This window comes from Vicugna pacos, chromosome 3 (genome assembly GCF_048564905.1).
Source record: "Vicugna pacos chromosome 3, VicPac4, whole genome shotgun sequence".
Classification (NCBI taxonomy): Eukaryota; Metazoa; Chordata; class Mammalia; order Artiodactyla; family Camelidae; genus Vicugna; species Vicugna pacos.
Window position 1 is genome coordinate 15,011,005 of NC_132989.1, and position 26,992 is coordinate 15,037,996.

Here is a 26,992-nt window from a genome sequence, read left to right on the forward strand (position 1 = left end):
TAGTGAATATCTTCTTTTAGTTGTCTCAGTGTGCTTCCATGCGTCACCTGAATTGATGATGGGTGAAGAGTGTACATTTGAGGCCTTCCTTGAATATGTGGTCCGAGCCAATTTGTCCGCTGGCTCCCCTATGGTGGATGGGTCCTGGGTGTTGATGTCAAAGGAGACAAGGCCTGACTCAGTTTCCGAAGAAGTGTTGTTTTTTTAACCCCAGATGTGTCTGTGGAGATGAGGTTTAATTAAGTCGCAAATGTTGCAAGTCTCTGAAACAGAGAAGGGGCGGCTGCCTGGACAGGCTCAGGGAAGATGGGCCAAGTGGCCGGTTGTCCTTCCTTCAGCTTTGAAGTTGTCTAACCAGGCCTCCCCAGAGGTCCCCCCCCCCCACCCTGGGGAGCAGTGTGGCTTGCTCCCGCTGAACAAGGAGGCACACTCTGGCTGCAGCTGCTCCCGGGCGGACCAGCAGCTCCTTGCTGGGCATTTCAAAATTGTGCAGCAGTGGAACCAAAGGAGTAGAGAGAACAGCCTGTTCTCAGACAGGGGACTTAGTATTACAAGAGTGTCTTATTCTCCCTGTTCAGTTATTCATTTTAGAGCTATTCCAGGGAAAATATCTATTTTATTTCGGGGAGAATTAGGGAGCCAATTGCAAAATTCTTATGAGAAGTAAGTGTGTAGAAATAGCCAGAAAATTTGAAAGAGAAGAGAAATCATAGGGACCAGCAGAACTAAAGGCAGTGGAGTCCTAGGCATGAGGAGGACAGGTCAGTGGACAGACTCAAAAGACTGTGCCTGTGCTGAAATGGGTTTGATGCCAGTGGAGGAAGGGCTAACTTCATAAATGGTGTTGGGGTCTCGTCATGAGGTGGTCTGATGGGTTTTTTCCAACACCACCAAGCAGTTCTCCAGTTCACAGCAGACACTGACTGGGCGTCCTAGAAATTTAACTCTCTACTAACAATATCTATCTGGAGATGGCATCAGGGCTGGACTAGACTGAGAGCTCAGTCCCACAAGACTGACTTTATTTTAGACGCCAGCGGCAAGTCCAGTTTGCCTGTGCTTCTGACTGACCAGCTGTACACTGGAGGTTCTCATGACCCCCTCCTTGGGTCTGATTAATTTGTTAGAGTGACTCACAGAACTAGAGAAACGTTTACTTGAGTTTACCAGCTTATTATAAGGGACATTATAAAGAACACAGAAGAACAGCCAGACGAAGAGAGGGTGAGGAGAGAAGAGTCCTGAGTGTAGGAGTTTCCGTCCCCATGGAACTGGGGTGTATTCACCAACCCTGAAACTTGTGAAATCTCATTGTTCAAGAATTTTGATAGAGCTTAATCTGCAGTTCCCCCGACCCCTTTCTCAGAGGCCAGCCAACAGAGCTGGAAGTTCCATCCCTCTCTTCACTTGATCTTTCTGGTGACCAGCCCTACCTGAACCCATCTAGGGACCCTACCCTAAGTCACCTCATTAGCATAAACCCCAAGGGGGCACCATGGGAAGGATAAGACACCCCCATCATGTGGGAATCTCCAAGGGTTTTAGGAGCTCTATGCGAGGACCAGGGATAAAGACCAAATGGATATCATATTCTGCCGCAGGTGGTCACAGCAGATTCCTGTCTGCCTCCTACAGGAAAAATAAATTCCAGATGAATCAAGGATTTTAAAATATTGAGAAAACAGACAAAAAAAAGAGAGAGAGAGAAAGCATGGGAGAATCAAAAAGAATAATTTTAGAGTGAGTTTTTCTAAGTGTGACATAAAATTCAAAAGCCATAGGTTGGTAAATCTGACTACATAAAAATTAGAGATTTCTACACAACACACACAAGAAGGCATAGCTGAAATCAGAATGCAAGCGATGAACTGAGAAAATTTGTGCAACCCTTCAGACAGAAAAAGAGCTAATTTCCTTAGTAGTGTTAATCCAATTCAAGAAAAAGACTATAATCCCACAGAAAAACGAGCAAAAGGCATCAACAGACATTTCCCAGAAAAGGAATTACACTGAGGTGTAAACATACGAAAAGATGACGGACTTACCCACAGTGAGAGGAGTGCAAAACAAAGCTACCTGGAGATATAACTGTTCACCCTTCCTGTTGGCAAAGATCTTGCTAACACGAGGTGCTGGGCAGAGGGAGGGACAACAGGCAGCCCTAGTCCCTGCGGTGGGAGTGTAAACAGGTGCAGCATTAGCCAGTAAAGCCTAGAGGTGGGAGTGCTGGGTCAGAGAGCACGGGTGTTCATGCTTCTGATATAGCAGTGCCCTCTGCCCATCAAAAGCGTAAATGCCTGTACTCTTTGACCTAGCAATCCCACATCTAGGATTTACCCTCTGAACTTCTACCCATATGTGCTCCAAAGAGTATGTACAGAGTGACTCATTGCAGCATTATTTGTAATCATGAATAAGATTGAAAAAAAATGTAAAATAACCATCATGGGGGACTGGGTTAAATACACGATGGTCCTTTCATACAGCGCAATATCATACAGACTTTACGAAGAAATCATATGAAGGATTCCGCTCCACCCCCACCCCCCTAAAAAAGCCAGAAGCAGGATTTCTTTCATCATTGTAAAAGCCAAGGTAGTCTTAGCGTGGAAGTCTTCAGACTGAACAATATGCCCCTCCCACCGCCACACCCCAGCCCTAAACTTTCCAAAACAAATATGGGCTTGGAGGGCCTCAAGGGAACTGGTGTTCTCTCTTTTCACATTATCTTCCTGGGAAAGCACAGTCGGTGAGCCACGGTCAGTTCCTCACTTCTCTCTCATGTTATAAAATAAAAGCAAACACTCGCCCCTTCTTGAAGCCTATGGTACAGAGACCTCTGGGGCATCAATCAGGGACAATCTGAAATACTGTCCTCAAAGCTTCTTTTAATCATGGCATTATAAGCCCAAAGGAGGGCTTTGGGCCTTCCCTGAACTATAGAGATGTAGATATAGAGACAGAGATAGAGAAATAGTTGAAAGCAAAACAAGGCATCAGAAGCAGAGAATTTTGCCCTGGATTGTACAGTGGGGTAGCAGGAGCTAAGGCATTTCTCACTGAACACCCTCCTTCCTTTGGAGAATGCACCACTGTCCAGGGATTGCTCCCTGATACCAGGGCCAAGGTGCATTAATTAGGATTGAATTCCTGATTTCATCCATCTCTCTGTCTGTCTAGTCTACATACATCCCTATCCATCTACCTCTCCCTTTCTTAGAATTAAGAATAAAAAATAAGATCGGTGTCATCAAGATGCATTCTAACCTGCTTATATGAATTGAAAAATAAAATTGGATTCTTTCTGACAGAAACAAGTCTGATTCGCCTGCTTTAGCTGAGAATAAAAGATTGGCATTTCCAATTATGTTACATGGCAAACATTTCCATAAATTAAATGAGTCAAATCTGTGGCTTCAAAGTTTTGATGAAAACATGGTTAAAACTTGTTATATGATGAAAGCACTTTATAAAAAATATAACACTGGAAGATATATTAAAATGAATAGTGTTTTAATTGACCTAAGCGATTCTGAGTATCTTGGGTTAACCAAAGTGCCGGAGAGAAAGTGTCAGGGGTGCAATTAATAGTCACATGAAAACTCTTGGTCAAATCTTTTATGGCAGTCTTCCCAGAAACTGAGGAAGTGAATGAGTCTAACGTTTGCTTTAAACAAAATTGAAGGAGAATCTAATCGTCAGCTGATAGATTATTCAGAATAATGACCACAGTATAATTTTTAACAGTTAATTTGGAAGACTTGAAAGACTGGAGTGACATTCTGACAGAACTCCTTCCATTCCCAAGGTTTCTAATTACTTGCATCTATAAAAATAAAAAATTGGCCTGAAACAGATGTTAAATTCTAACTCATTCTTGCAATAAAAATATTCATTCATTAATTTTACAGCCCCATTCTATCTCATTAATAGATGCATTTCCAAAAATATTTGAGTGTTTGATAATTACTTATAAAAATAGATCATATATTTTGTTGTATTGGTTAATCATATAACAATAATAACTTAATCCAAAAGAAAAGTTTTTACCACTTGAAGACCTGTGGTCAAAGGCAAAAATCTTTAGTTATATAATTTCAATTAATGGGCATATTTGGTAACAAATAAGTATGAAGGGCTGATCAATGAAAGACATTTCATATATATATATATTTGAATGTCTTTCATTGATATATATAGATATACATATGCATACACACATACACACACACACATATATAAACAGGATAAAATCTGTTGTGGAAGTCGAGCGGAAATACAATTTTACGGAGAAAAGGAAGCATGCAAAATTCCAGACTCTTTTAAACATTTTTTTCCATTTATTACTTTTTATTGAAGTATAGTTATGTACAATTTTATGTAAGTTACAGGTGCACAATATGATGATTCACAATTTTTAAAGGTTATACTCCATTTATTGTTATAAAATGCTGGCTATAGTCTCTATGTTGTAGATTATATCTTTGTAGCTTATTTTATACCTAATAGTTTGTACCTCTTAATCCCTTACCCCTATATTGTCCCTTTCCTCTTCCCTCCCCCCACTGGTAATCACTATCTCTCTAGTTTATTCTCCATATCTGTGAGCTTGCTTCTTTTTTAATATTCACCAGTTTTGTTTTTTTTTTTTCAGATTCCATATATAAATGATATCATACAGTATCTGTCTTTCTCTGTCTGGCTTATTTCACTTAGCACAGTACCCTCCACATCTGTCCACATTGTTGCAAATGGAAATATTTCATTCTTCTTACGGCTGAATAGTATTCCATTGTATATGTATAACCACACCTTCTTTATCCATTCATCTGTTGATGGACACTTAGATTGTTTCCGTATCTTGGCAATTACAAATAAGGCTGCTATGAACAAAGGGGTGCATGTATCTTTTCAAATCAGTGTTTTTGGTTTTTTGGGATATATACCCAGGAACGGAATTGTTGAGTCATAGGGTAGTCTTTTTTGTTTGTTTGTTTGTTTTCGGTTTTTGAGGAACCTCCATCCTGTCTTCCACAGTGACTGCACCAATTTACATTCCCACCAACTGGGCAGGAGAGTTCCCCTTCTCCGTATCCTCACCAACGTTGGTTATTTGTGTTCTTTTGGATAGATGTGAGCTGATATCTCACTGTGGTTTTGACTTGCATTTCCCTGATGATTAGCAATGTTGAGCATCTATTCACGTGCCTGTTGGCCATCTGCATTTCCTCTTTGGAAAAATGTCAATTCAGTTCTTCTGCCCATTTTGTAATTGGCGTGTTTCTCTTTTTGATGTTGAGTTGATTGAGCTGTTTATATATGTTGGATATTAACCCCTTATTGGCTATATCATTTGCAAATATTTTCTCTCATTCAGTAGGTTGTCTTTTTGCTTTGTTGACTGGTTTCCTTTGCTGTTAAAAACTTTTAAGTTTAATTAGGTCCCATTTGTTCATGTTTGCTTTTAGTTCCTTTGTTTTAGGAGACCGATCAAAAATATATTGCTTCAATTTCTGTCAAAGGGTGTCCTGTCTGTTTTCCTCTAGGAGTTTTATGGTTTCCAGTCTTTTGTTTACGTCTTTAAAATTTCAGTCTCTTAAAGAAAAGCTTGTTCATGTGTTTTTAAATGGGTGATGGACTGATGGCTGATATGAAAATGTTATGCTATTTAGATTCCTTTATATTTAGAGAATGATGTAACCATTTCAATAGTCAAGATGTCAACTTAAAAATGTACAAGAAGGTAAGCATTTTTCAAAATTCTTTAGGTAGGCACCCAATGAAAAGTGTTGGAAGACCCATAAAGCAGACTTTCTCAACCTTAACACTATTGACATTTAGAAACAATAACTCTGTTGCGGGGGCTGTTCTGTGCATCGTAGGATGTTTGACAGCATCCTTGGTCTCCACTTCCCAGGTGCCAGTAGCAGCTTCTCCTCCCCAGCTGTGACAATCAAAAGTATCTCCAGACATTGCCAAATATCCTCGGGGAACAAAAATTGCTGAAAATTGGAAACTACTACTATAAAGCAATCTTGGAATTGGTCCATTGTTTAGGTGATTAGACATAATTAGAACCGCCTCATACCTAGGTAGAATGTAGCTGTTACATACTTGGGGCTTCGGCCCCAGACAGTCTGGGTTCAAGTCTCAGTTCTCTCACTTTTTGGTGGTGTGACCTTGAGCAGGTTACCTCACCTCTCTGGACCTCAGTTTCCTCATTTGCTCTAAGAGGGTAATGGTAGTACTTACCTCATGGATTGTCACAGGGGCTGAGTGGGGACACGTGGAGCGGGGTGCAGCGTTGTTCACAGCCGGTGTGGTGTTAGATTCTTCCTGTGGTATCAGAAGACACACGTGTTTAGTTTTTGTCCCCAGTTCCAGATTCTACAACCCTGGATAGTGATAGTCACAGGCTTGATAGAAAGTGTCTTTTGTTCTAATGAAGCAACTCTTGGTGAGACCTTAGATGGCTTCAGGATAAGGGCTGGTCACCAGAGATATGAAGCCTTGATTAGAAGCTTAGAACTTTCAGTCCCAACCCCGGCCTCTGGGGAGAGGAGAGGGCTGCAGATTGAATTAGTCACCAGCGGTCAGTGATTTAATAAGCTATCCTTATGTGGTAAAACCTCCATACAAACCTCTAAGCAACAGAGTTCAGAGAGCTACTGGGTTAATGAACACATGGAGGTGCTGAGAGGCGACATGTTGAAAAGGCCACGGACGCCCCATAGGCACCCCCACCCCATACCTTCCCCTATGCATCCTTTGCGATTGGCTATTCCTGAGTTGCATCCTGTATAATAAATTGGGAAACATAAGAAGAGTTTTCCTCAGTTTTATGAGATGGTCCTAGCAAATTTTTGAACCTGGAGACCACGGGAATCCCCTGACTTTGTAGCCAAGTCAGACAGAAGTGTGAGTAAGCTGGGGACGTAGTACTTGCAACTGACTTCTAGGCGAGGGCAGCCTTGTGAGACTGAGCCCTCAGATCTGTGAAGTCTGATGCTAGTGTCAGAACTGAAATGAACTGAATTGAACCAGAGAACACCCAGTTGGTGTCACAGTTGGCTGTTGTGAGGGAAAAACCCAACACTCACCCTCTGTGCTCTGATTAACTTGGAGGGCTGATGTGAGCGAGTTCCCCCTTATTTGAGATCCACACCTCAACCCTTGGCGCATCTTAAGCCAGTTGATGTTTGCTCGTATCCTATATTGCTGTCTCTTGAGCCCACTTTTGTGTGTTCACTGCAAGGTGTTTAAGTGCCTCTAGAGTCAGGGTGTGACTTCCATTCCTCATTAAACCCTTCATATCTGCCCTTAATTCTGGGTTTCACCCCTGATGTAGCCTGACCAAACCAGGCACTGGAAGGGCATGGAGATCCTCGAGTGCTGCAGTGTGAGGCCTGCTACCTGCTTTTGTACAGCTCATGAGCTAAGAACAGCAATTACAATTTTCAATGGTTGGGGGAAAAAAATCAAAAGAACAATATTTCCTGACAAAAAAAAATTATAAAAAATTCAAAGTTTAGAACCCACAAACAAAATTATATTCTTTGACAGAGGGCCACTTTGTGACCTTTGTGGGCCATGGGCACTTTTGCCTTTGGGGCTTCTTCCTCCATTTAAATAAATTCATAAATAAAAATCATATTTTATGACTGTGTTGGTATAAAGACAAATAGAATCCAGGCTGAACTGGTTCATTATTCATATAGGCATTATTATTGTTTTTTTAAAGAAGAAATTTAAATTTAAATATTTTCATGGGCCCCTAAAGTAGCTCGAACCCTGGGCACTGCCTAAGAGATAAGTGACCTTGTCTTTTTTTTTTTTTTAAATCAAGCAGCTTATCCTCTCCTCCCCCATCTATCCTTCCATCTATTCATTCATTCAGGAATGACTGTTAAGAATTTAGAAACATTGTTTGCCACTGAATCCAGAAAGCAACTACTGTGCTAAATACATTCTTCTAATACATGTCTGCACATAATGAGTTAGTGGCCAAGACACTGAAAATCCTAATTCACTCTCCTCTTGCAGCTGCGTTCAACTGCCACTTTAAACCGAAAGAACTCATGTTGGCTCCAACCTCAGGTGCCACCTGATGTTAAGCCCTCACTAAGTTCAAGAGAATGGAGCTTTGGGAAGGGCTGGAGGGAAGTATGAAAACCAACACGCAAACCAAAACTCACAAACCCCCAACAATGTGGTTGGTAAATGCCTCCAGGGCAGCGCTGCAACTTCTAAATCCTGGCATTCAGAAAGCACTCCACAAGTATGCGCTTGGAGAGCAAACAGCGTCCAGCCCACACTCAAGCCTCAGGCCACGAGCTCAGAGCTCACCTGCCTTTCTGCTGGCCGGCTCCGGGAGCCAAGTGACTCTGCCTTTTCTTATCTACAGCTGCTTCACAGCATGTTGATGGTGTTGAGTAATTGCGTGCACTCTGCAAAACCTAAACTACTTACTATTTGGCCCTTTGCAGAAAAAGTTTGCCAGCTCCTGGTCTAGTGTTTTACAAATGAGGAAAATGAGGCCCAGAGAGACGGAGTGACTTATGTAGTTTCATACGGGCATTTGTGGGGCATCAAGGACTGGAACCCAAGTCATCCCACCCCTCTTTCGCACACCCATAACCTGCTCAGGTTCCTGTCAACTTTCCCTGCAGGCTACATCCTCCAGGCCAGGGTAATTCCAGGGAGAGTCTGAATGTCTGTTGAGGGTGGATGGGATGCTTTCAGGGGTCAGCCAGGGGTCAGCCAAGGTTCAGGGAGAAGCCCCACTAAGCATCCCAGCTGGGCTGAAGAGACATTTGCTTTGGCCAAGGTGAACAGGAGCTCGTCCTGGTGGTTAATGTGATATGGGTGATGATGAGGAAAATGGGGACACCCACAGAATCTCCTAGGACAGGTATATTACACTGAATCGTAAGAAACTGCTGACTTTCGACTGTTTTTGACACACAAAATCAGAATTTCATATGACCCAACCTAATATGATTATCTCATTTCACAAACGAACAGGGAGAGTCTCAAAGACATGAAGTCACTTGTCCTGGACACATCAAGTAAGAAGAGTGAGGCTCTAATTGCTCTGTCTGATTCCAAATCCTTGTAGAGAAACGTACACTGTTCTCCCATTTAACTCCGCTCTGTCCTCTTGATGACTCTCACCGATCTGGAGGAGGAGGTTCAAATTTCTCAGCGTACAAGGTTGTCATGACTTACTTTTGCTCTCTTCTGTGTAATAGCCACGTTGTCCTTTCCTCTCCTTCATCCTGACACTTCTCTCTTCCTCACTTTGCGTGTCTCACCTATCCCCAAGCCCTGCTGCTTTCACTACTTAAAAGTAAATTTCACTTCATTAAAAAGTGCCTTGTGTATCTGGACACTTCTTTTTACTGCCACCTCCATCTCTTGTATGGATCCTGAGTGGCTTCCTCACTGGGCTCCTGGCTGGCTTCCCTGTCCCCTCCATACTGAAGCCATAGTGATTTTTGTAAGATGCAAATGTGACCCCTTCTCCCTGCTCATACTCTTCAGTGGCTTTTCCTTTCGCTCTTAGTGTAAAGATGCCCCTCATCCCAGCCTGAGCTCCGTGGGCCCGCGCTGCTCATCTCTTAGGTCCCCTCTCACCCCCTTTCTCATCTGCTCCCTGACCTCCTCCTACCTCGCAGCTCTTTGACTGTGCCGGCTTCCTTCCAGCGGGGCCTTTGCAGTACATGTTCTCTCTGCCTGGAATGTGCCTCGCCACGCCCTTTGTCACCAGTGCTCTGCTGTACTTCCCACAGATGTCAGCTCCAGGGCCACTTCCCTGACCCCCCCAGGCCTAGGTCAGTTTCTCCTGTTACCTTATCACCTAAAATAGAACTGCTTTCCTTCAGAGCAGTTGTTTCTTTACACACTTACACTTATTTGTGTGATAGATGTGTGACTCTCCAACACATCTGCAAGGTCCCTGAGAGCAGGGACGCTGTGAACCAGTCCCTGCCTGGCGTCTGGCACACATTCGTATACAAGGATGGGTAGATGAATGGTCCCTGTGGTCACCTGCTGGACGGCCACTCTCTGCCCTGTGGCAACCCCAGGAACTCTCCACTGCATCTCTGCCCACGATACCCGTTCTTCTCCCTCCTCCTGGAGAGCTCCCTGCCCCCCCTACCCCAGGGCCCTACCCCACTGTCACCTCTTGGAAGCCCCCTGCACTGAGCTAGTTCCTCTCCCATTTGGATTTTTTTTTTCCATTGCACTTTGTACTTCTTTCTGTCATCCCACTAAGCCGACTGCAGTGACAGGTGTTTTTTTGCTCCTTAAGTGACTATGAGCTCCTTGTGGGCCCCTCTGGATACCTCACGCCCAGCATGGCATCTTGGCCTCAGGGCACTGAATGGGATGGTGCTGAAGTGGATACAATGCCTTGTCTTTAGGGCACGAGGCTTTGAATTGGCTTTTCTGGTGCCCGGTCATCCTCCCCTGACCCACGTCCCAGGCACACACACACAAAATCTCTACAACACTTAGGTGTTTCCCTCACTGCTGGGAGTGATTTTCACGAGAACTCTGCAGCCGAGGAAGGTAAACATCCAGTGCTCTCCTGAAGCCACACCTGCAGACTTAAAGTGCAGACACTCCAGGTAACAGGGAGCCAGTGACTCCTGTATACACGGCCAAGCATTCATCGGCTTCATCTGTTTGACTGTAATCATATCACGTCTGCAACACTTAACATTAAGCATCAGGCATGTGTTCTGAAGTTATTACACAGTGTAAAGGTGTTTCTAAGAGATGTAGGCATTCCCAAAAGCTTATTTACTGAAAGAATTCTATGAGTTTTTGAGAGTTTACTTTATCTAAGATAATTAAACCTGTTCATATTTCATACCTCTTAAGGCTTCCCAGACCAGCTTATGTAACCTACGCCAGATACAGCTGGTCAGCTGTAAAATCCTCCATGTGGCGAGTTAGGTTCAGAGCCCCAACCTTCTCCAGCCCTTCCCTCCGCAGCCCCAGCCCATCATCTCACCAAGGGGGGTTGGCTGTCCCTCGTGGGGTTGCCCCCTGCTCTCCCAGCCCGTCAGGCCCGCCTGCCGTCCGGCCTGGATGGCTGCGGCGTCTCCCTTGCCTCTCCTTCCCGCTCCATCCTCCACGTGTTGCCAAGCGGCGCAGCTCTGATGAGGTCACGACGCCGGCCGTAAACCGCGAGTAGCTCTTCGCTGTCTACTGGACACAGCTGCACTCGCCAGCGTGGCCTTAACGCCCACACCGCGTGGCCCGGGATTCCCGTCGCAAACGTTCATGCCTCGTCTCTGAGACACCTTCTCAGATTCTCCCCTCTTGCTCCATTCTTTGTCCACGTCCCCTCGCTTTCTGCCTAATACTGTCCTTACCTGTGTAATAATATACCTGTCTTACCTTCCTATTATTGTGAAACCTTTTAATAAGAGTTCCTCTTTTGATCCTTTCTTTCCCCAGTCCCTTCCTCTACTTCGTAATGCAAGTTTCCTCAGAACGACTGGGGTTATCCTTCTCCCCTGCATCAGGCATTGCCCAGTGGGGCAAACAGTGGTACTTGGGAGAAGAGCAAAAAATCTCAGATATTTCGCTGGACTGTGGCCCTCCAAACAGATACACAGTTTTTCTGTGTCACTAAAATTTCATGGTGGAGCAATTATAGAAAAACATATCTAAAAAGGCTCTTTGACAGTGGAGGAGGGGGGATGATGAGAAAAAGGTTGAGAAACATTGTTCTATACTAGACAAGAGAGAAGGAACTCTGAGGATGTGATGAGATTTAAATGAAATTGATGTTTATAAAGTCCTAGAACAGTGTGTGGCATGTAATAAAAATGCAGTATTTGTGATAATCTCCAATGTTTACTATGCACTAAGTATGTCCAGGCACTATGCTAAGATTTTTACACACTGTCTCATTCGATCTTGCACCCATTCCATGAGGAAGGTACTATTATTATTACAGACAAGGAAACTGAGGCCTAGGGAGGCTGGTTTAATTGCTCGATGTCAAACTCCTGGTGATTGACAGACAGGATTTAAACCTCTGACTTCGCAGACTGACCTCCAGATGCAATGGGAAAGTGACCCCTTCTCCTCACAATGGTGAGGTCACCTACTAGTCAGGGCAGAGGAAGGAGAGAGAATGGAATTAACCAGATGTACAGCCTTGAATGGATCTGGACTCATGGATGGTGTCCTTGTGTGCAGGGCCATGATGATGACCGCCTGTGATCTCTCAGCCATCACCAAGCCTTGGGAGGTGCAGAGCAAGGTACGGACTCCTCCTGACCCAAGAGGAGCAGAATGGTGACAACAGCTAATGTGGCTTGGATTCTCCGGCTCCTGAGGCAGCCCATCTTTGCTCCATCCTCCTCTGCCAAGACATGGAGATCACCTTAGCACCTTTCCCATGATGACATAAAGTGGGGTGGCAGGGCAGGAGTGGGGCTTATGTCATTGCTCAGCCAGAAACCAAGTGGGGTGGAAGCATGGTTAGGAGGACTGGGGCTGGAGCCTGACTCCGTGGAGCGTGTCTGCCTGTTGCAGGTGGCTCTGCTGGTTGCTGCCGAATTCTGGGAACAAGGTGACCTGGAGCGCTCCGTGCTGCAGCAGAACCCCATTGTGAGTAGAGGAGGGACGCCAGCCTGATACTGGGTGTGTGATCTCATCCTGGTGGAGAGCAGTGACCTTGCCATGATGGAGAGATGTGCCCCCTCACCCCTGAGGAAGAGACGTGTGACCTTACCACAGAGATGACCTTTCCCTAATACAGTGGTTCTCAAAGTGTGGTCCCTGGGGACCACCATCAACCTCATTACTTGGGAACATAATAGAGATGCAGATCCACAGACCCACCCTGGACCTAAAACTCTGGGGATGGGCCCAGCAATGTGCTCCCCCATAAGGTTTGGGAACCCTGCTTGCAGGTATGTGTCCTGAGCTCACTAAGTAGAGACTGATGAGTGGACACCAAAACTTGGATTTCCCTTGCAGCTCCAACAGTCCGGGAGTCCCCCTCCCTTGACCCTTTCCTGCCAGCACAGAACATGCAAGGGGAAGACCTTGTCAAGCTGAGAACCTATCAATACTGAAAGTACACAGGCTGGGGTGGAGGGTATAGCTCAGTGGTAGAGCGTGTGCTTAGCATGCACAAGGTCCTGGGTTCAGTCCCCAGTGCCTCCATTAAAAATAAATAAGTAATAAACTTAACTACCTCCTCTGCAAAAAAAGAAAATAAATAGGCTGGGAGGGTCAGCCAGCTCCCCACCAGAGACAGGGAGACCAGTTAGAGGGGGCTGACAGAGGCCCTCCAGAGCTAGGGCAGGGCTAGGAATTAAAGGTGGGGTAAAAGGGCAAGACATTCCGGGGACAGAACCGTTGTATGCTAAACTTGTGAGACCGCTAAGGATGCGGGGATGGGGGTGGGGGAGTGGCAGCCTCATGAGGCTCCGGCGGGGGTCTCAGGGAGGGTGGAGGGCTGTGAGGAGCAGACAGACATCCAGGGACTTGTGTCTTTCTTCTTCCTTCTTAACAACTGAAAATGTAGCGAGAATAGTTAATGAACTGCATGTATCTTTCAACCAGATTCAATCATTAGCAACAGTCCGCCATTCTTGTTTTACGTGCATGTTTTATCTTTTGGCTGACGTTTCTTAATGTAAATCCCAGATGTTGTCATTTCCTCCATATATACTTCAGCATGTGTCTTTAAGTGATAAGACCTTCAAATATACACACACCCATACACCATTTTCACACTCAAAAATCGAGTAATAATTCTTCAATATCATCTAATCCCCAAACTCTGTTTTCCCAGATTGAGAAAATTAATTAAGTTGAAATGTTCAAATCAGGATCCAGTCAAGGACCACACTCTCTCTGGTTGTTGTGTCTCTTAAGTCTCTTTTAATCCCTAGTAGTTTCTGCCTCTTTTTTTTTTCACACTCTTTTGTTATTTAATCTGTTCCTCTATCCCCCTATTTCCTGCAAATTGCTAGTCAGATCTGCAAACTTGGTTAAGTTTCAGGTTCAACTAAAAATATTCTTTTCTTTTGTTGCAAAAATGCTTCCTAGGTAGGGTGGGTCCCCTTGCTGCATCAGGCCAGGAGGAGCCTGGCGCACTTAACTCTTTCTCCCCACTGACAGCCCATGATGGACAGAAACAAGGCGGACGAACTCCCCAAGCTGCAGGTCGGCTTCATTGATTTCGTCTGCACCTTTGTCTACAAGGTAAGTCCTTCGCTTCCTCAGGCCCAACAAGATGTCTTTGCTAAGCCTGGGATTCCCAAACCACATCAGGAATAATGAACCCTGGCAAGTGACCAGGGAGTGATTCTTTACAAAGTGCTTCTCATCTCTAATAGCATCTGGTCCCCAGGATAGCCCTGTGGGGGCTTGTGTGACTGCACACCCAGGCCAGAGCCTGGAGCATTGTACATCCTAGTTGCTCAGGAAATAGTTGTGGGACAAATGACAGATCGTGTTTCCAGGCAGGGAGGAGGCACAAATGCACCTCTGATATAACGCAGACTAACAGGGTCCTCCAGGCAGCAGGGCCGGGTAGCTGACCTCTTCACGATCATCAGTGACATATGACACCATGGAGACTGGGCTGGGTGCTGTCCGGGTGTTATCACAACCACCCTGTGAGGTACCGTCCCGATTTCATGGTGCCCTGCCCAAGGTCACACAGCCAGTGGCAGAGTCTAGACCTGAACCCAGGCAGCTCTGGGCACAGCTGGCTCCAGCTGAACTCCGCAGTGGGCCCTGGGTTTGCCATTCTTACCTTGTGCAAATCTCCATCAGTCTGCATCTCAATTTCTTCACCTGAAAATCTAGAAGTGATGACTCTTGTTTTCCCACCTCACAGGAGTTTCTGAGGATCCAAGGAGATAAAGCATTTCATATACTCTCATGTGCTGTACTCTAAGCATTATTTTTATTCTTAGAGCTAGGAGATCTTAAGAATCCTCTTCATATGCCGATTTCACTCGGCAAATACTGACTGAGTGTCTTTGTGCCCCAGACCCTGGGCTAGGCCAAGTTCACCCCATGAATGAGCAGAGACGTCCCTGATCTGTGCAGTTCACAGCACCGGGGTCAGACTGGCAAAGGGAATGATTACAGCGAGGTGAGATGGGCAAAGAGAAGGCTTTGGGAGCTGCTCATAGAGGACTCGACTTTCTAATAGAGGAGGTCAGAAGAGGCTTCCCAGACGAAGTGATGTCTAAGTGGACAAGAGGGGAAGTTAGTGTTCCAGCAAACAGAAGAGCTGGTGTGAAGCCCACAGAAAGGAGGGGACACCCAGGGACTGATAGATTTGGAATGCCCAGAAGGTTCAAGACGGTGAAGGGGGAAAGGCACCAGGTCTGAAGGGCTTGAAAGCCTTGTCAAGGAGTTTGCGCTTCATCCTGAAAACCAGGGGGCACCTAGGAAGGTTTTAAGCAGGAGAGGGCCGGGATCAGGTGACCAGAGGCCCTGCAGTGTCAGCACACACCCCGCTGGGTGACAGAAACTGCTGCTGGCCCCGGGGGAAGCTCATTCCAGTGCCGGACACATCCAGCTGCGCTCCAGGGCTCGGCTGGGCACCAGCGGCTCTCTCTCTTTCAGGAATTCTCCCGCTTCCACGAGGAGATCACTCCCATGCTGGATGGGATCACCAACAACCGCAAGGAATGGAAAGCACTTGCTGATGAGTACGAGGCCAAGATCAAGGAGCTGCAGGGGGAGAAGGAGAAAGACCAGGCACCCAAACAAGGTTTGTGGAAGGGTGGAGACGGGGAGCCCCGACCCCACACATACTGAGCGCTCACCGCGTGCCTGGCGGGGCCGCACAGCCTCCCACACGTGGGCCCGTTCAGGCCTGCCCGTGACCTGGTATTGCCCCTGTTCTACAAGTGAGGCCACTGGGGCTCCCAGAGGTGAAGCATCATGGCCAAGTCACACAGTTAGTAGTGGCCGAGCCTGGTTCCCAAGACTGAGGCTCCCGGCAGTGATTCCCCGGCTGCCCCCAACCAGGGTAGGACAGACTCCAATCATAAAGTGGAGGACACAGGGCCTCTGAAAGCCTTTAGGTTTGCAATTCTTGGTCCAAAGCAGGTCAGAGGGAAACAAACAAACCCACTGCAGCCTCCTCTCACCTGGTGTGTTCTCCTTCCTGTCTGATTCCAACAACAGTAGGAAATCAGCCCGGGGGGAAACCCAGTTCGGGCGCTGCATCCAAGTCCTGCTGCATCCAGTAGCCCCAGCGGGGATCTGCCGGCCAGGACGGCCCCACCCTCCACGGGAGAAGAGAACCCAAGCCAGTGGAGAACCACACACCTGCTTGAGGAGTCAGAGTCATAGGGTTTGAAAACTGAAGGATTTAGTTTACATCTTCCTTAGTGGCTTTCAAACCTCTCTTCAGCCCTGAGAACGTCTTACTGAGCTGAACCAACATGCTAGCTTTCATAGACCTCAATTAAACATTGAATTAGTGCCAGATCCACCTGCTTACCTAGGGTCATTTTTCTTATACTTTCATCTTATAGTACGCGAATTTTCAGTCATTCTCAAGAATAGAGACTTCTACAACGATCCCCACCTACCCAGCACCCAGGTTCTAATATCAAGATTTTGCCACATTTGCTTTGTCTGTCCTTTTATATTTCTCTTCCATTTTTCCCTTAGCTGAAATAAAAGCAAATTCCAGACATATCATTTCACTCCTCTGTTACGCATCTTTAAAGATATATGAGCATTGTCTAACACAACTACATCATTATCACATGCAACAAATGAACCTCTGATATCCAGTTGTGGCAGATGCTGCAATGAGCTGTACAGATCCTCTGCGGAAGACTGTGGTCCAGCAGCGGTGAGTGCTGTTGGCAGACAGTCCTCGGCGTGAGGATGACCTCATCCTCAGAGAGACAGTTTGCCCAAGGGTGGCCTGCACCCAGTGATGCATCCATGCTTGGCCACCTTGGCCCAACACAGGACAACTCTGCAGGGCCCTTCTAGCTCCGGGGCTCCTCATGGGGCCCACCAAGTCTGTCCCCAGGCTCGCAACACAGCTCAGTTTCTCCCTCTCCCCACTCCTCCTCCCTTCCCTTCCCCAGGCCCTGGTCCCGAGGGCACTCCCTAATAAACATCTGGCAGACTCTTTGCAGAAGCTGCTCTCTGGGGAACCTAACTTGTGGCTCCAGTCCTGACTCTCCCCCAATGTTGCAACAATGTCTTCAATGATTTGTTTGAATCTGATCCAAACAAGTCGACTTCTAGTTGTCCCATATTCTGGATTTATCCATTTGCTTCCATGTGATGCTGTGTAACATATTCCTCTGTCCCTGGTTCTCCTCTAAGTGGGTGCAAACTCTAGAACTTCTCTTCCTCCCTAACAGAATGTTATGCAGAAGCTTATACATTAATGCAGTTGCTTTGAGGAGAGGGAACGCATAATTTCTCCAAACTGTTTGTAAACCACTGATCCACTCCAACCTCCCTCTTTATATAAGCGAGGAAACTGAAGGCCAGAGAGGGGATGAGGAAATTCTTGGCACAGTTCCCTGCCTCCCCTCCCTCCAGAAGCAAATGCTCAAGGTCACAGAGAACACAATGTACAGGGCACGCGCCCCATGACCGCCAACAGCAGATCAGTCTGGGCTCCTGACACATGAACCCTGCCCATATATGGAGGTCTTGCTGTCAAGAGGGATCTGGAACCCTCATCTTTATCTGCGAGATGTTGTGGCTCGGCTCCCTCCCGCCGCAGCTGTGCAAAGTCATTCGGCAACGGATGGGAGCATTCGGAATTCCTAATTAATGGGGATGGGCATCCTGTAACAAATGGAGAAGCAATCCCCCTCTTGGAGTTAACCTTCTAGTAAGGGGGTGATAGGTACTGAGCCATCAATCGCACGGATAACCTCTCAAAAGACTCTAATTCATGCCACAGATCCCTGCTGCTGAGAGCAAACACCCCCATTTTAGAGAGAAAAATCATGATGTGTTCCCTTTTTGCTGAAGAATTCCAATTTCCAGAATGAGAAAATAAATCACCTGAACCATGAGGGCACGTCTGTGGAGGTAATAAACAATTTGAAAATAGCTGACACATGACATGAAATGGAGTGACTTATTACACTTGCTCTTGTTTGTGTATAATTTTCCTCACCAGTGTTTCAAACCTTTGGGAGCACATGAGATTCATGCACTCAAACTGCACTTAAACATTAAAGCAGTTTTGGGGCAAAATAAAGGCTGACCCCAATAGTGCTTTGAAACTGAGGCAACAGTGCACACACACCCAAGACTGAAAGTCTTGGAAGACGTCGTTTCTTCACTGCTCTCACGGGGAGCAAGTGAGCAGCGGAAAATGTTTCCAGTTCACCCAAACATGGCGCACGATTCGTCTGTTCTCCCCACCCTCTGGTCAGTTGTCAATTCGTGTCGATGTCAAAATCCCTCTTATATTTCCGTATAAGCACATATATTTAGTGTGCTTATGTAAACAAGCTGATACATCAAAACAAGGGAGTCCTCATTCACAAGGTGGTAATAACTATAAAAGTCGAGGCAAGAAGCAGGTCATGGAACAGTGTTAGGGGAGGCAAGTCTGAATGGTTCATTAGAGCCACGAAAAGTGCTGTGAAGAAGGCACAGGTGAGTTCGAGAGTTTTGGAGGCGTGAGGGGCACACCTTGGCCAGGGTCTTCTCTGACAGATGACACTGAAACTAGAATCCTTTTTCCAGTTAGTGGTCGGTGTGTCCCTCAACGAACATGTAGGACCAATAAAGAAAGACACACCTGGGCAGGGCTGTGTGTGGTTATTTCCTTTTTAATCTCCATAGTGTATTTGTTAAGTTTATTTATAAGCAGATCACTTCACTATTTACAGTACATGAGCATAGAGATTCTACAGTTTTTGTGATGTAAACAATAACTCCACAGTGGGAGTCTGAGAAAAGAAGCCAGTTCTGAAGTATTTACAGACGTTAAAATAGAACTTTATACTCATGGAATAATAATACATAGAGCAATTTGGTTAAATTATCTATGAAACTATAGAATCTGACAATGTACAAATACAGGAAAACATTTTCTCATTTAGAAGGTAAGACAGATAAATCACACCAGAAATAAAATGGGGACAATGACAACCACAATAATTAAAAGCAAAGAAGTTTTCTTCCTTGCCTCTCACAGATAAAGTATTTATATAAATAAGGACACAACCCAACAAAATGGAAAAAATATATAAAAATCCTCTACCAATTAAAAAAAATAGCAAAACTAAAAACTCGATTCTCATCATTAGCAGTGTCCTTTAAAAAATTAAAATTTTGCTTTCTATTATAAATAACAAAGCAGATGTGTCCCTCTGTGTAGGTGAAATTCTTGCACCTTTCTCAAGAAATGCATCAATGTAAATCCACACATACACATAAACACAGGCGTGCACACGTGCAGACACACACACACACACATACACACACACACACAGCCTTGCACTCATGCACCCCAGGCTGTAGTTACCTTGTTGAGCTTCCTAATAATGCCCCCTACGGTAGTACCCCTGGGGATGCCCAAACCTCACAAGGTTAGCCATTCCCTGGTTTGACCCTGTCACAGAGCCGGGGAAAGCCCTGGCTTCCTATTGCTCAGGATTCTCTAGGCTGCACGGTCACACCAAGAGAAAAGGATTTGAGTCCAAGATTTGGAAATGCTATAAGGGACCATAGGGACCACCTTGCCCAGTCAATTAAGGCTAGCTACAGACACTGTTTCTTTAGAAACCTGGGGTTGGGGAGAGGAATCTTGCGTTGGTTTCAACATTAGCAGCTGCCTCAGGAAGAAGCAGGCGCTCCAAGCCAATGCTAATACCGCGGCACAGGAGGTGAAGGGGGTGGGTGTGAATTTCCGGAGCAGACTGCACCGAGCCGGACTTCCGGACGGTCATCCCCCCGAGAAACCATCTGGAAATTCACGTGGTCCACTTCCCTGGTCCACTGACCGCCCTGACCCCACACCCCTTGAGATTTCCAACCTGTTTCCATGGGAATCAGAACACCCCTCAAGAAACAAAGTTGGGAGTAGTTTATGACTTTTTATTCCTAACATAAAAACACTTGACAAGATTTTTAAATACAAAATACAAAAACAAACGAAGAAAAAACCTGTTTGGCTATTTGGTGGACCATATCAAAGGCCATGGCCCGGCCCCCCGACCACAGAACCCTCATACCCAACCCCTTTGTTTGTCCCGAGGGTCCAGTGGGGGCCTCCTAGCAGAGGTTCACTTAACAAGGTCGGCAGCTGGACTGCCAGTATTGCAGTTACAGTAAACCCCTCCCGGGCACCCGGGCACAGGTCCACTCCTGTCTCCGCTGCCCAGGGGGAGCCAGTGTACTTCTCAGTCTGCATGAGGGCCTACTAAGCGGCTGCTTCTGGGGCCTCTGACTGGTGTTCCATGGGGCTCTAAACACATAGACAGTTTGCTCATGCCCTTGCATTTCATTCCCAAAGTTGGTGTTAGACAGCAAAGTGGTGGAAAGGATTTATTTGCCTTCCGTCTGGGTAGCTGGTGGATACAGTCTTTGGCCACTAGATGGCGACGAGACATTGATAAGGCAAAATGCTGAGGTGGAAGCTGACCAATCCCTTCAAAGTGTCACCCATGAGCAAGGCTGGCAAAGTGAAAAGGGAGGCTTTATTGGCTTCCTTGGAGGATCCTTGGACAAAACATACAGTTCTGGCTACATAAACACCTCTGAGGGCTTGCACAGCCCAGGGACTGAGCAGCTACAAAACCCTATTTTCCGAGTCCCCAGCTCGGGCAGTTGAAGCTGCTTCCGCACGTGCGAGGCATGCTGATTAAACAGAGTATCTGAAAATCTCCCCCCTCCCTGTCCCCCGAATCTCCAAGCCTCAATCACCACTGCTGTACCATTAAACAAAAACAAAAGCTGCCCTAAACATATGCAGTGTGATCCACGCCTCCTGTTGCCCCATATGTTTTACAATCATTTGAAAGAAACGTGTGAAAAGTGCTTAAGTTAAGCTATTTTGAAAAAACAAGTGTATTGCTAGTATTGTCTGAGAGCAAGAGAGAAACAGCCAAGTGGTCCCAACATTGGAATTAAAAGCTGTTCGGTGGGGACCATCACAAGGCTAAAGTGAGATCTGACATCGCCCCCCAGCCAAGCTGGGGCTGAACAGCTCACCATCCCCGCCGCAAACTATGGCTTAGATTAGTCCTGGGGAGCTAACCTCGTATAAGGTAACGCGGCCAGGACCACGTGGGTGTGAATCTGCTGCCAGTTGGCTCTGGCACAGCCAGAGAACGGAACTGGACTCACAGGTTAGTGATGGACTCCCGATACTCCAGGATGAGAATCTGAACCTATCAGAGGTGAAAGGTACTTTAGTTGCATCCCAGCCAATATTCCCATCTGCTAGATGAGGAAACAGAGGCCCAAGATCACATCGCAAGTAAGAAACTCTGAGTTTCTCACTTTGAAATGGCTTATAGATGAATGACTTGCTCTGCAAACCCATTTCAACTGGCTGTGCTGTTTTCTTTTCTTTTTTTTTTTAACAGGTACCAAGATCTAAAAGCACCGTTCTGGTTCTAGGGCCTCCAATGAACAGGCCAGCAAGGGGCTGGCCCTAGGATGGGCTCTCCTGCTGCTCTCTCCTCCCTCCCACCAGCCCCTTTCCCAACTCCCATCCTGATTCCCAGGACAGCATGTCACACAGCCCAAGGAGACCCATATTTGCCAGCATAGAAACATGGAGCCAGGCTGAAGTGTTGTGGTTTTCTCAAAGTGCTTTTATTGGTTCAGTGCAAAGTCTGCCGCTGCCTACTGCCTGGACGTTCAGCAGCCGGCTCCCAGGGGTGCCCCACCCCACATCTGTTTTGGGCCAAGGGCATCTCTGTGCACAAGGGTCTCTCAGCTCCTGAGTTCTCCCTCCATTCACCTGTAACTGTGAGCTCAGCGAACAACCCTGAAGCCACTCTATGTGTGCAAATGTCTCAGGGACTTGAGGACCAACTTAAACACACTGCATGTAAGCACTAACTGGTTTCTTTCTGCCCCAATGGAAAGGATCCCTCTTCTTTGGCCATTGAAACCATTAGGTTCACTTTATTTGCTACTGCACATCCAATTTCCTTGGTTGGTCATATCTGAGGACAACTGCTAAGTCTCAAATGGTAAGAAAATACTGAAGTTTTGACATCAGTGAGACATACCAACAAGTCCCTTAGGGTTGATTCTGCTTCACAGTTGGGATGCCTCATCTCTCAAGCTGCAGTGAGTTCAACTCAGTCTGAGGCCTGGGATGGGGTTCCAACCAGCCCATGCGGAAGGACCGCACTGCCATGCCTTCCCTGCCCCTCAGCATGCACACTGCATACACCTAGAAGAAATCGCTCTGCAAACAGCCACGATCACAAGGTTTACACAAGAAAGACTTCTTATTGCATCTCTTCCCACATCAGGACCTGATACCGAGTCTTTGCAGCTCAGAGCATTCCTCCCTTCCTCCTCCTGCCCCAAGAGCCCCCAGAGCCCTCTCTCCTGGGCACATTCACCATGCAAGGCCGTGAGAGCTCACAGCAGATGCAGACATTTGACTGGTGCGTAGTGTCTCAAAGCAGTGTTCCGGTTAGGGGGCAAGGTGTCGTGGGGGTAAGGAGGTGGGGGCCTTAGCTGCACTCCATCCACTCATATTCTTTACGTCTTTGATGCATTTTCCTTCGGTAACCAGAGCCCCCAAGAGTGAGGGTTCTGATTCAGCCTTGTACCGACTGAGGAAGGAGATGGAAGAATTCCACTTAGCGGTTGGATCGGACATATTTGGAAAACACCAGCACAGCACAGAGATGGACAGCACAACCTGCCTTGTGTGGGTGGCTACCAACACAGTCTACAGTAAGCTTTTATGGCAATCACATGTAAACATGACCGAGAGCAAATACTAGGACAGAGCTACAATGAGATGGTTGCCAATGGCAGCTGCTCCCTCTGGGTTACTCCTCAATTTGATGAGAAAGAGACCAAGGTTGACTAGTTTTCCTGGAGAGACCTTGGAGTCTCCTTCATAAATAATACACAGCACCGAATGAGTCTTCCAGATAGAGGTTGTCTGCAGGGTTGGTCAATTTCAGAACTTGTAGCCTTTCATATACGGGATGGTGAGCAGAAACTGCTTGACGCCCTTGGCAGGCATCCTCTTCCATTAGTGTGCCCCAACCCTGATCTTAGGCATCACGTCCCAGTGCTATGCTCAGATCTCTGCTCTGCTCAAGGGCCAGTGTCTAACTACTTTTATGTGCCCTGTACTTATGTGAACTGGAAGGGGAGCTTCAGCTGACCCAAGAGAGAGAGACCCATCTTTACTAAAAGCCTGCATTTCTTTACTGTAAAGTACCATCTGCCCCTGGTTGAATCTCTGCCCTAGTGCAATCAAGGAAGAAGCAAATAGGAGGGTTTAGAGACCATCTAGTCCAACGCCTTCTAGCACACCGAGGCTCCGGGAGAGGGAGGGACTCTGTGACTTACCAAAGTCACAGAGTTAGTTCTTGGCGGAGCCAGGACTCAACCAGCTCTCCAGATTCTGAATGTAGAGTTCTTTCCTATTGGTTTCCACAGGATGAACTCTCAGTTTACTTGGTGCAAATCAGGACTTAGGGGAGGCATCAGATGGATTTAAATTCTATTCCATGCCATTCAATTCCATAACCACTTATTGTGTGCCTACAATGTGCTAGGCAGTGAATAGCTATAAAAGGAATTTAGAATGTTCAGGTCTGCGCTGTGGAAAGTCCCCTTTTTGGTCCATCCTTATAAGCCCTGCCTTTGCCAGGCATGTTCATGTCCACTCTTCCACTTGGCCCCCACCCCCAAGTGGGACTGTGTGTCACAGCAGTATTGGGAGTCCTGTGCCAAGCAATGGCTTTAGGGCAACTTTTTCCTCATAGATCAGGACATGATAGACAGGGGATGGGCCAGAATGAAACCCAGACACCATTTGGTTCTGTATGACAGAAACCTTTCAAAGATTAGACCAGGGTGTCAAACTCTAATCAATTACTAATGGCTGCTCAGAGCACTGTGTTGAGGATTGTAATAGCATGAGCAAACTCAAAGAACATGAGTGCTGTGATCGATTGGTTATGCCTGCCACTGGCCAAGGATGTGAGAGTAGTGGAATATGTGCCACGTATTTGCCATCTTGAGCTAGATACCATCTCAGCAGAAGCTAAGACTATCAGAGCTGGCAGGGACCTTAGAGATTAGCTTGCCTAATTCTCCCCCACAGTCCATTTCACAGAAAAGAAAATTGGGGCCCAGAGAGGGCAAATAACTTGAAACATAGGAGCTCAAATTCCCTGTTCCTTCTAATGCCTGTAATGCCTGTCTCCTCCAGCCTTCTCCATGGGCTTGGAGTATGCTTACCTCTCAGGAGAGGTTCATCAGCCCAGTTAACCTGCTGAGGTATTTGATAATCTTTAAAAGACAAAAAAATAAAAAAAAAGAAAAAAGAAAAAGAAACCCCTCAAAAAAACCATAACTACCAATTCTCCAAGAAGTAGGCCTGGCATTAATATATTAAATCAGCCTGTTTAATGAGTCAAGTTCAAACTTTTTTTTTTAAAGCAGCAGAACCTTTTTTCTTTCCTTTCCCTTTCTTTTCTCTTAAATACAAAAATTTCCCAAGGAACCCTGATGTGTGAAAGAGATCAAGTTGGAGCTGCTCTGTCTGAAGCAGAAGCAGTGTGCTCTTACCCTGCCTGGCCATGCTCTCCCTCATGAATGGCCCTCAAGGCACCCGCAGAACATCCAAGCTGGACGTGGCTTTGACATCAGTCAAGATCACAATGTTAAAGTAAAGCCCAATGAGAATGTTTTCTAAGTCAGAAAGGAGCTTGGAGATTGTCTTATCCATCCCCATCTCTCACACCCACTTCCTGCCCCCCTGCCGCATGCCACCAAAACAGCTTTATAGGTGAGGAAAAGGGAAGTCAAGATGAGGGAGTAGGGATGGGTTGATGGCTGGCCCAAAAAGGATGACTGCTCCCAGATCACCTCTCCATGTCACTCCAGGTGTGTCACTGAAGCTCTGATGGTGTGTCCAGAGGTGTAGGCAAATCACATGATCCCTTGGGTCAAGACTGGTGCCAGAGCCTGAACTCACCCAATGCTGGTAAGTCAGCTGTTGACTTACCCCCCAAATGAGCCCATACGCGTCTAGCCTGTTGTCCATTTTAGCTGAACCCACCACTACCGGTCCCTACAACTTCACCTCGTGACCCCAGGTACTGCAGGAGAATGGGACCAGGAGTCAGGAAGCCTGGGCTGGACTGCTGCTCTGTAGTCTCACTGGCCGTGGGACCTTGGGCAAGTCACTGCCTCTTGGGGTACTCTCTGCCTCGCCTGGAAAACAGGAATAATACACCTTCCTTCCAAGGTCCGAGAGCATCTAAACATGAACGGCCAGGCATAAACTCTAAAGTTTGAGCTGGGCACCAGATAAGGGCTCTGATTAGAAATGGACCCAAACTTGCTCTGGGACAGACAAGGCAGGGCTTGGCAGAAGAGGCAGGAAACCTCTCTGCACTGCTCCTGGTCGTGGCTGCACGCCGCGCCTCCTCGGCCACCAGACTTCCGGCTACCCAGCACCTCTGGGGCACTCTGGCAAAGGGAGCAGTGCAGCTCAGTGGCAAACACCTCACGACAGTGCATAGTTAAAAAACCAAGGAAGCGATACAATAATCCCAGGTACAGTACATCTGAGCCATAAATACGTTATTTTAAAGATATACTTTTTTTTTCTTCAACTAGAAATGAGTTTATAATCCTGATTCTATTCACGAGTAACAATTTCATCATCACACACTACAGACAAGAAATGTTATGGTGAACACAGCTGCACGTCTACGAGGGGACGTCGGTCGGGGAGGAAGGGGAGGTGGGTGACGGAGCCCGCGTCTGGAGCCCAGCCAGGACAACCCGTCGGAAGCGAGGACACTAATGTGGCAGTGGAACGTCAACACCGTGGAAACTCACAGACAGAAGCAGCTTTGTTCAATGTAAACATTGATTTTTTTTTTTTAAAAAGGACAGCAGTTCCGAGTCTCTCTCTTTCTCTCTCTCACGCGCGCGCTCTCTCCTTCTCATACACTTAATTTCTTTGAAAACGTAAACATATTGGAAGGGCCTTGTCTGAGGTATTGAGGTATTCCTCGAAGGTTAAGGCTGTTATCAGTGCAGGCTCTGCTGGGCCTCCTTCAGTAAGCTGTCAAAATCCATGGCTTCATACTTGGTTTTCACTGACGCAGGCAGGGCCTCTTCTGAATTAGAATCTGGGCGGGGGTGGAGGAGTCAGTGAGAGGGGAAGGCAGTGAGCACCTGAGAAAGCCCAGCTGACCAGAAAATCTGCCATCAGGGTCAGCCCCACAGAGTGGATGTGGCCCGAGGCCTCAGGGAGCACTGGACAGTGAGCATTGGCTGGGCCATCCTGTGGGGACAGCCCTGCCATGTAATCAGTGTCTCAGGGCCTCGGCTGCTCTGCTTGTAGGGTGGGGAGGCCTGAGCTAGACTCTCACCCCAGCCCCAGAGCTCCTTTCCAGCTCCGAGACCCTCAAGTTCTACTGCCCCAAAGCTTCCTACCGATCAGGAAACCACTGTGGAGTTCACGTAAGGCAGCCAACGGAACTACAACACCCTCAACGTACAGCTGTGGAACCGGGTCCCCACAGTAGACATGCAGCCAGGTGGAGCCTGGCCTGGAAGCCTCCTGGGTCGCCTGACAATCAGCCCTGTGCGATGGAGGCTGCATCAGACTCTTCCCTACAAAGAATTCTCCCCTAAATTGTCCTTTGTTCTTCTTCACCAACTTGTCCCCAGATGGCGAGGGCATGGTGACAATATTGTTTCACTGTGGCCCATTAATGGACAAGGCTGTTGCCTGTCCGGGCCACCAAGGAGT

General features: G+C 46.7%; 2 protein-coding genes across 5 annotated transcripts in view; one reads left to right on the forward strand and one right to left on the reverse strand.

The window, feature by feature from the left end:
- Window positions 1-16,766, forward strand: part of PDE6A (phosphodiesterase 6A) — a 56,472-nt gene extending 39,706 nt beyond the window's left edge. For 2 of the 4 annotated variants that reach the window (XM_072950103.1, XM_072950106.1), the window contains 5 exons: window positions 12,223-12,286; window positions 12,562-12,636; window positions 14,161-14,244; window positions 15,625-15,772; window positions 16,192-16,766. In XM_072950103.1, the coding sequence (XP_072806204.1) occupies window positions 12,223-12,286; window positions 12,562-12,636; window positions 14,161-14,244; window positions 15,625-15,772; window positions 16,192-16,256 (436 nt within the window). In that variant the 3' untranslated portion in view covers window positions 16,257-16,766. Of the gene's footprint in view, window positions 1-12,222; window positions 12,287-12,561; window positions 12,637-14,160; window positions 14,245-15,624; window positions 15,785-16,191 lie in introns of all 4 variants that reach the window. The other 2 variants (XM_072950104.1, XM_072950105.1) reach the window with 2 other exon arrangements.
- Window positions 16,767-18,820: 2,054 nt separating this feature from the next.
- Window positions 18,821-26,992, reverse strand: part of PPARGC1B (PPARG coactivator 1 beta) — a 106,420-nt gene continuing 98,248 nt past the window's right edge. Inside the window, exon 12 of the mRNA XM_015239346.3 lies at window positions 18,821-26,366. Within this exon, the coding sequence (XP_015094832.3) occupies window positions 26,266-26,366 (101 nt within the window). The 3' untranslated portion in view covers window positions 18,821-26,265. The remainder of the gene's footprint in view (window positions 26,367-26,992) is intronic.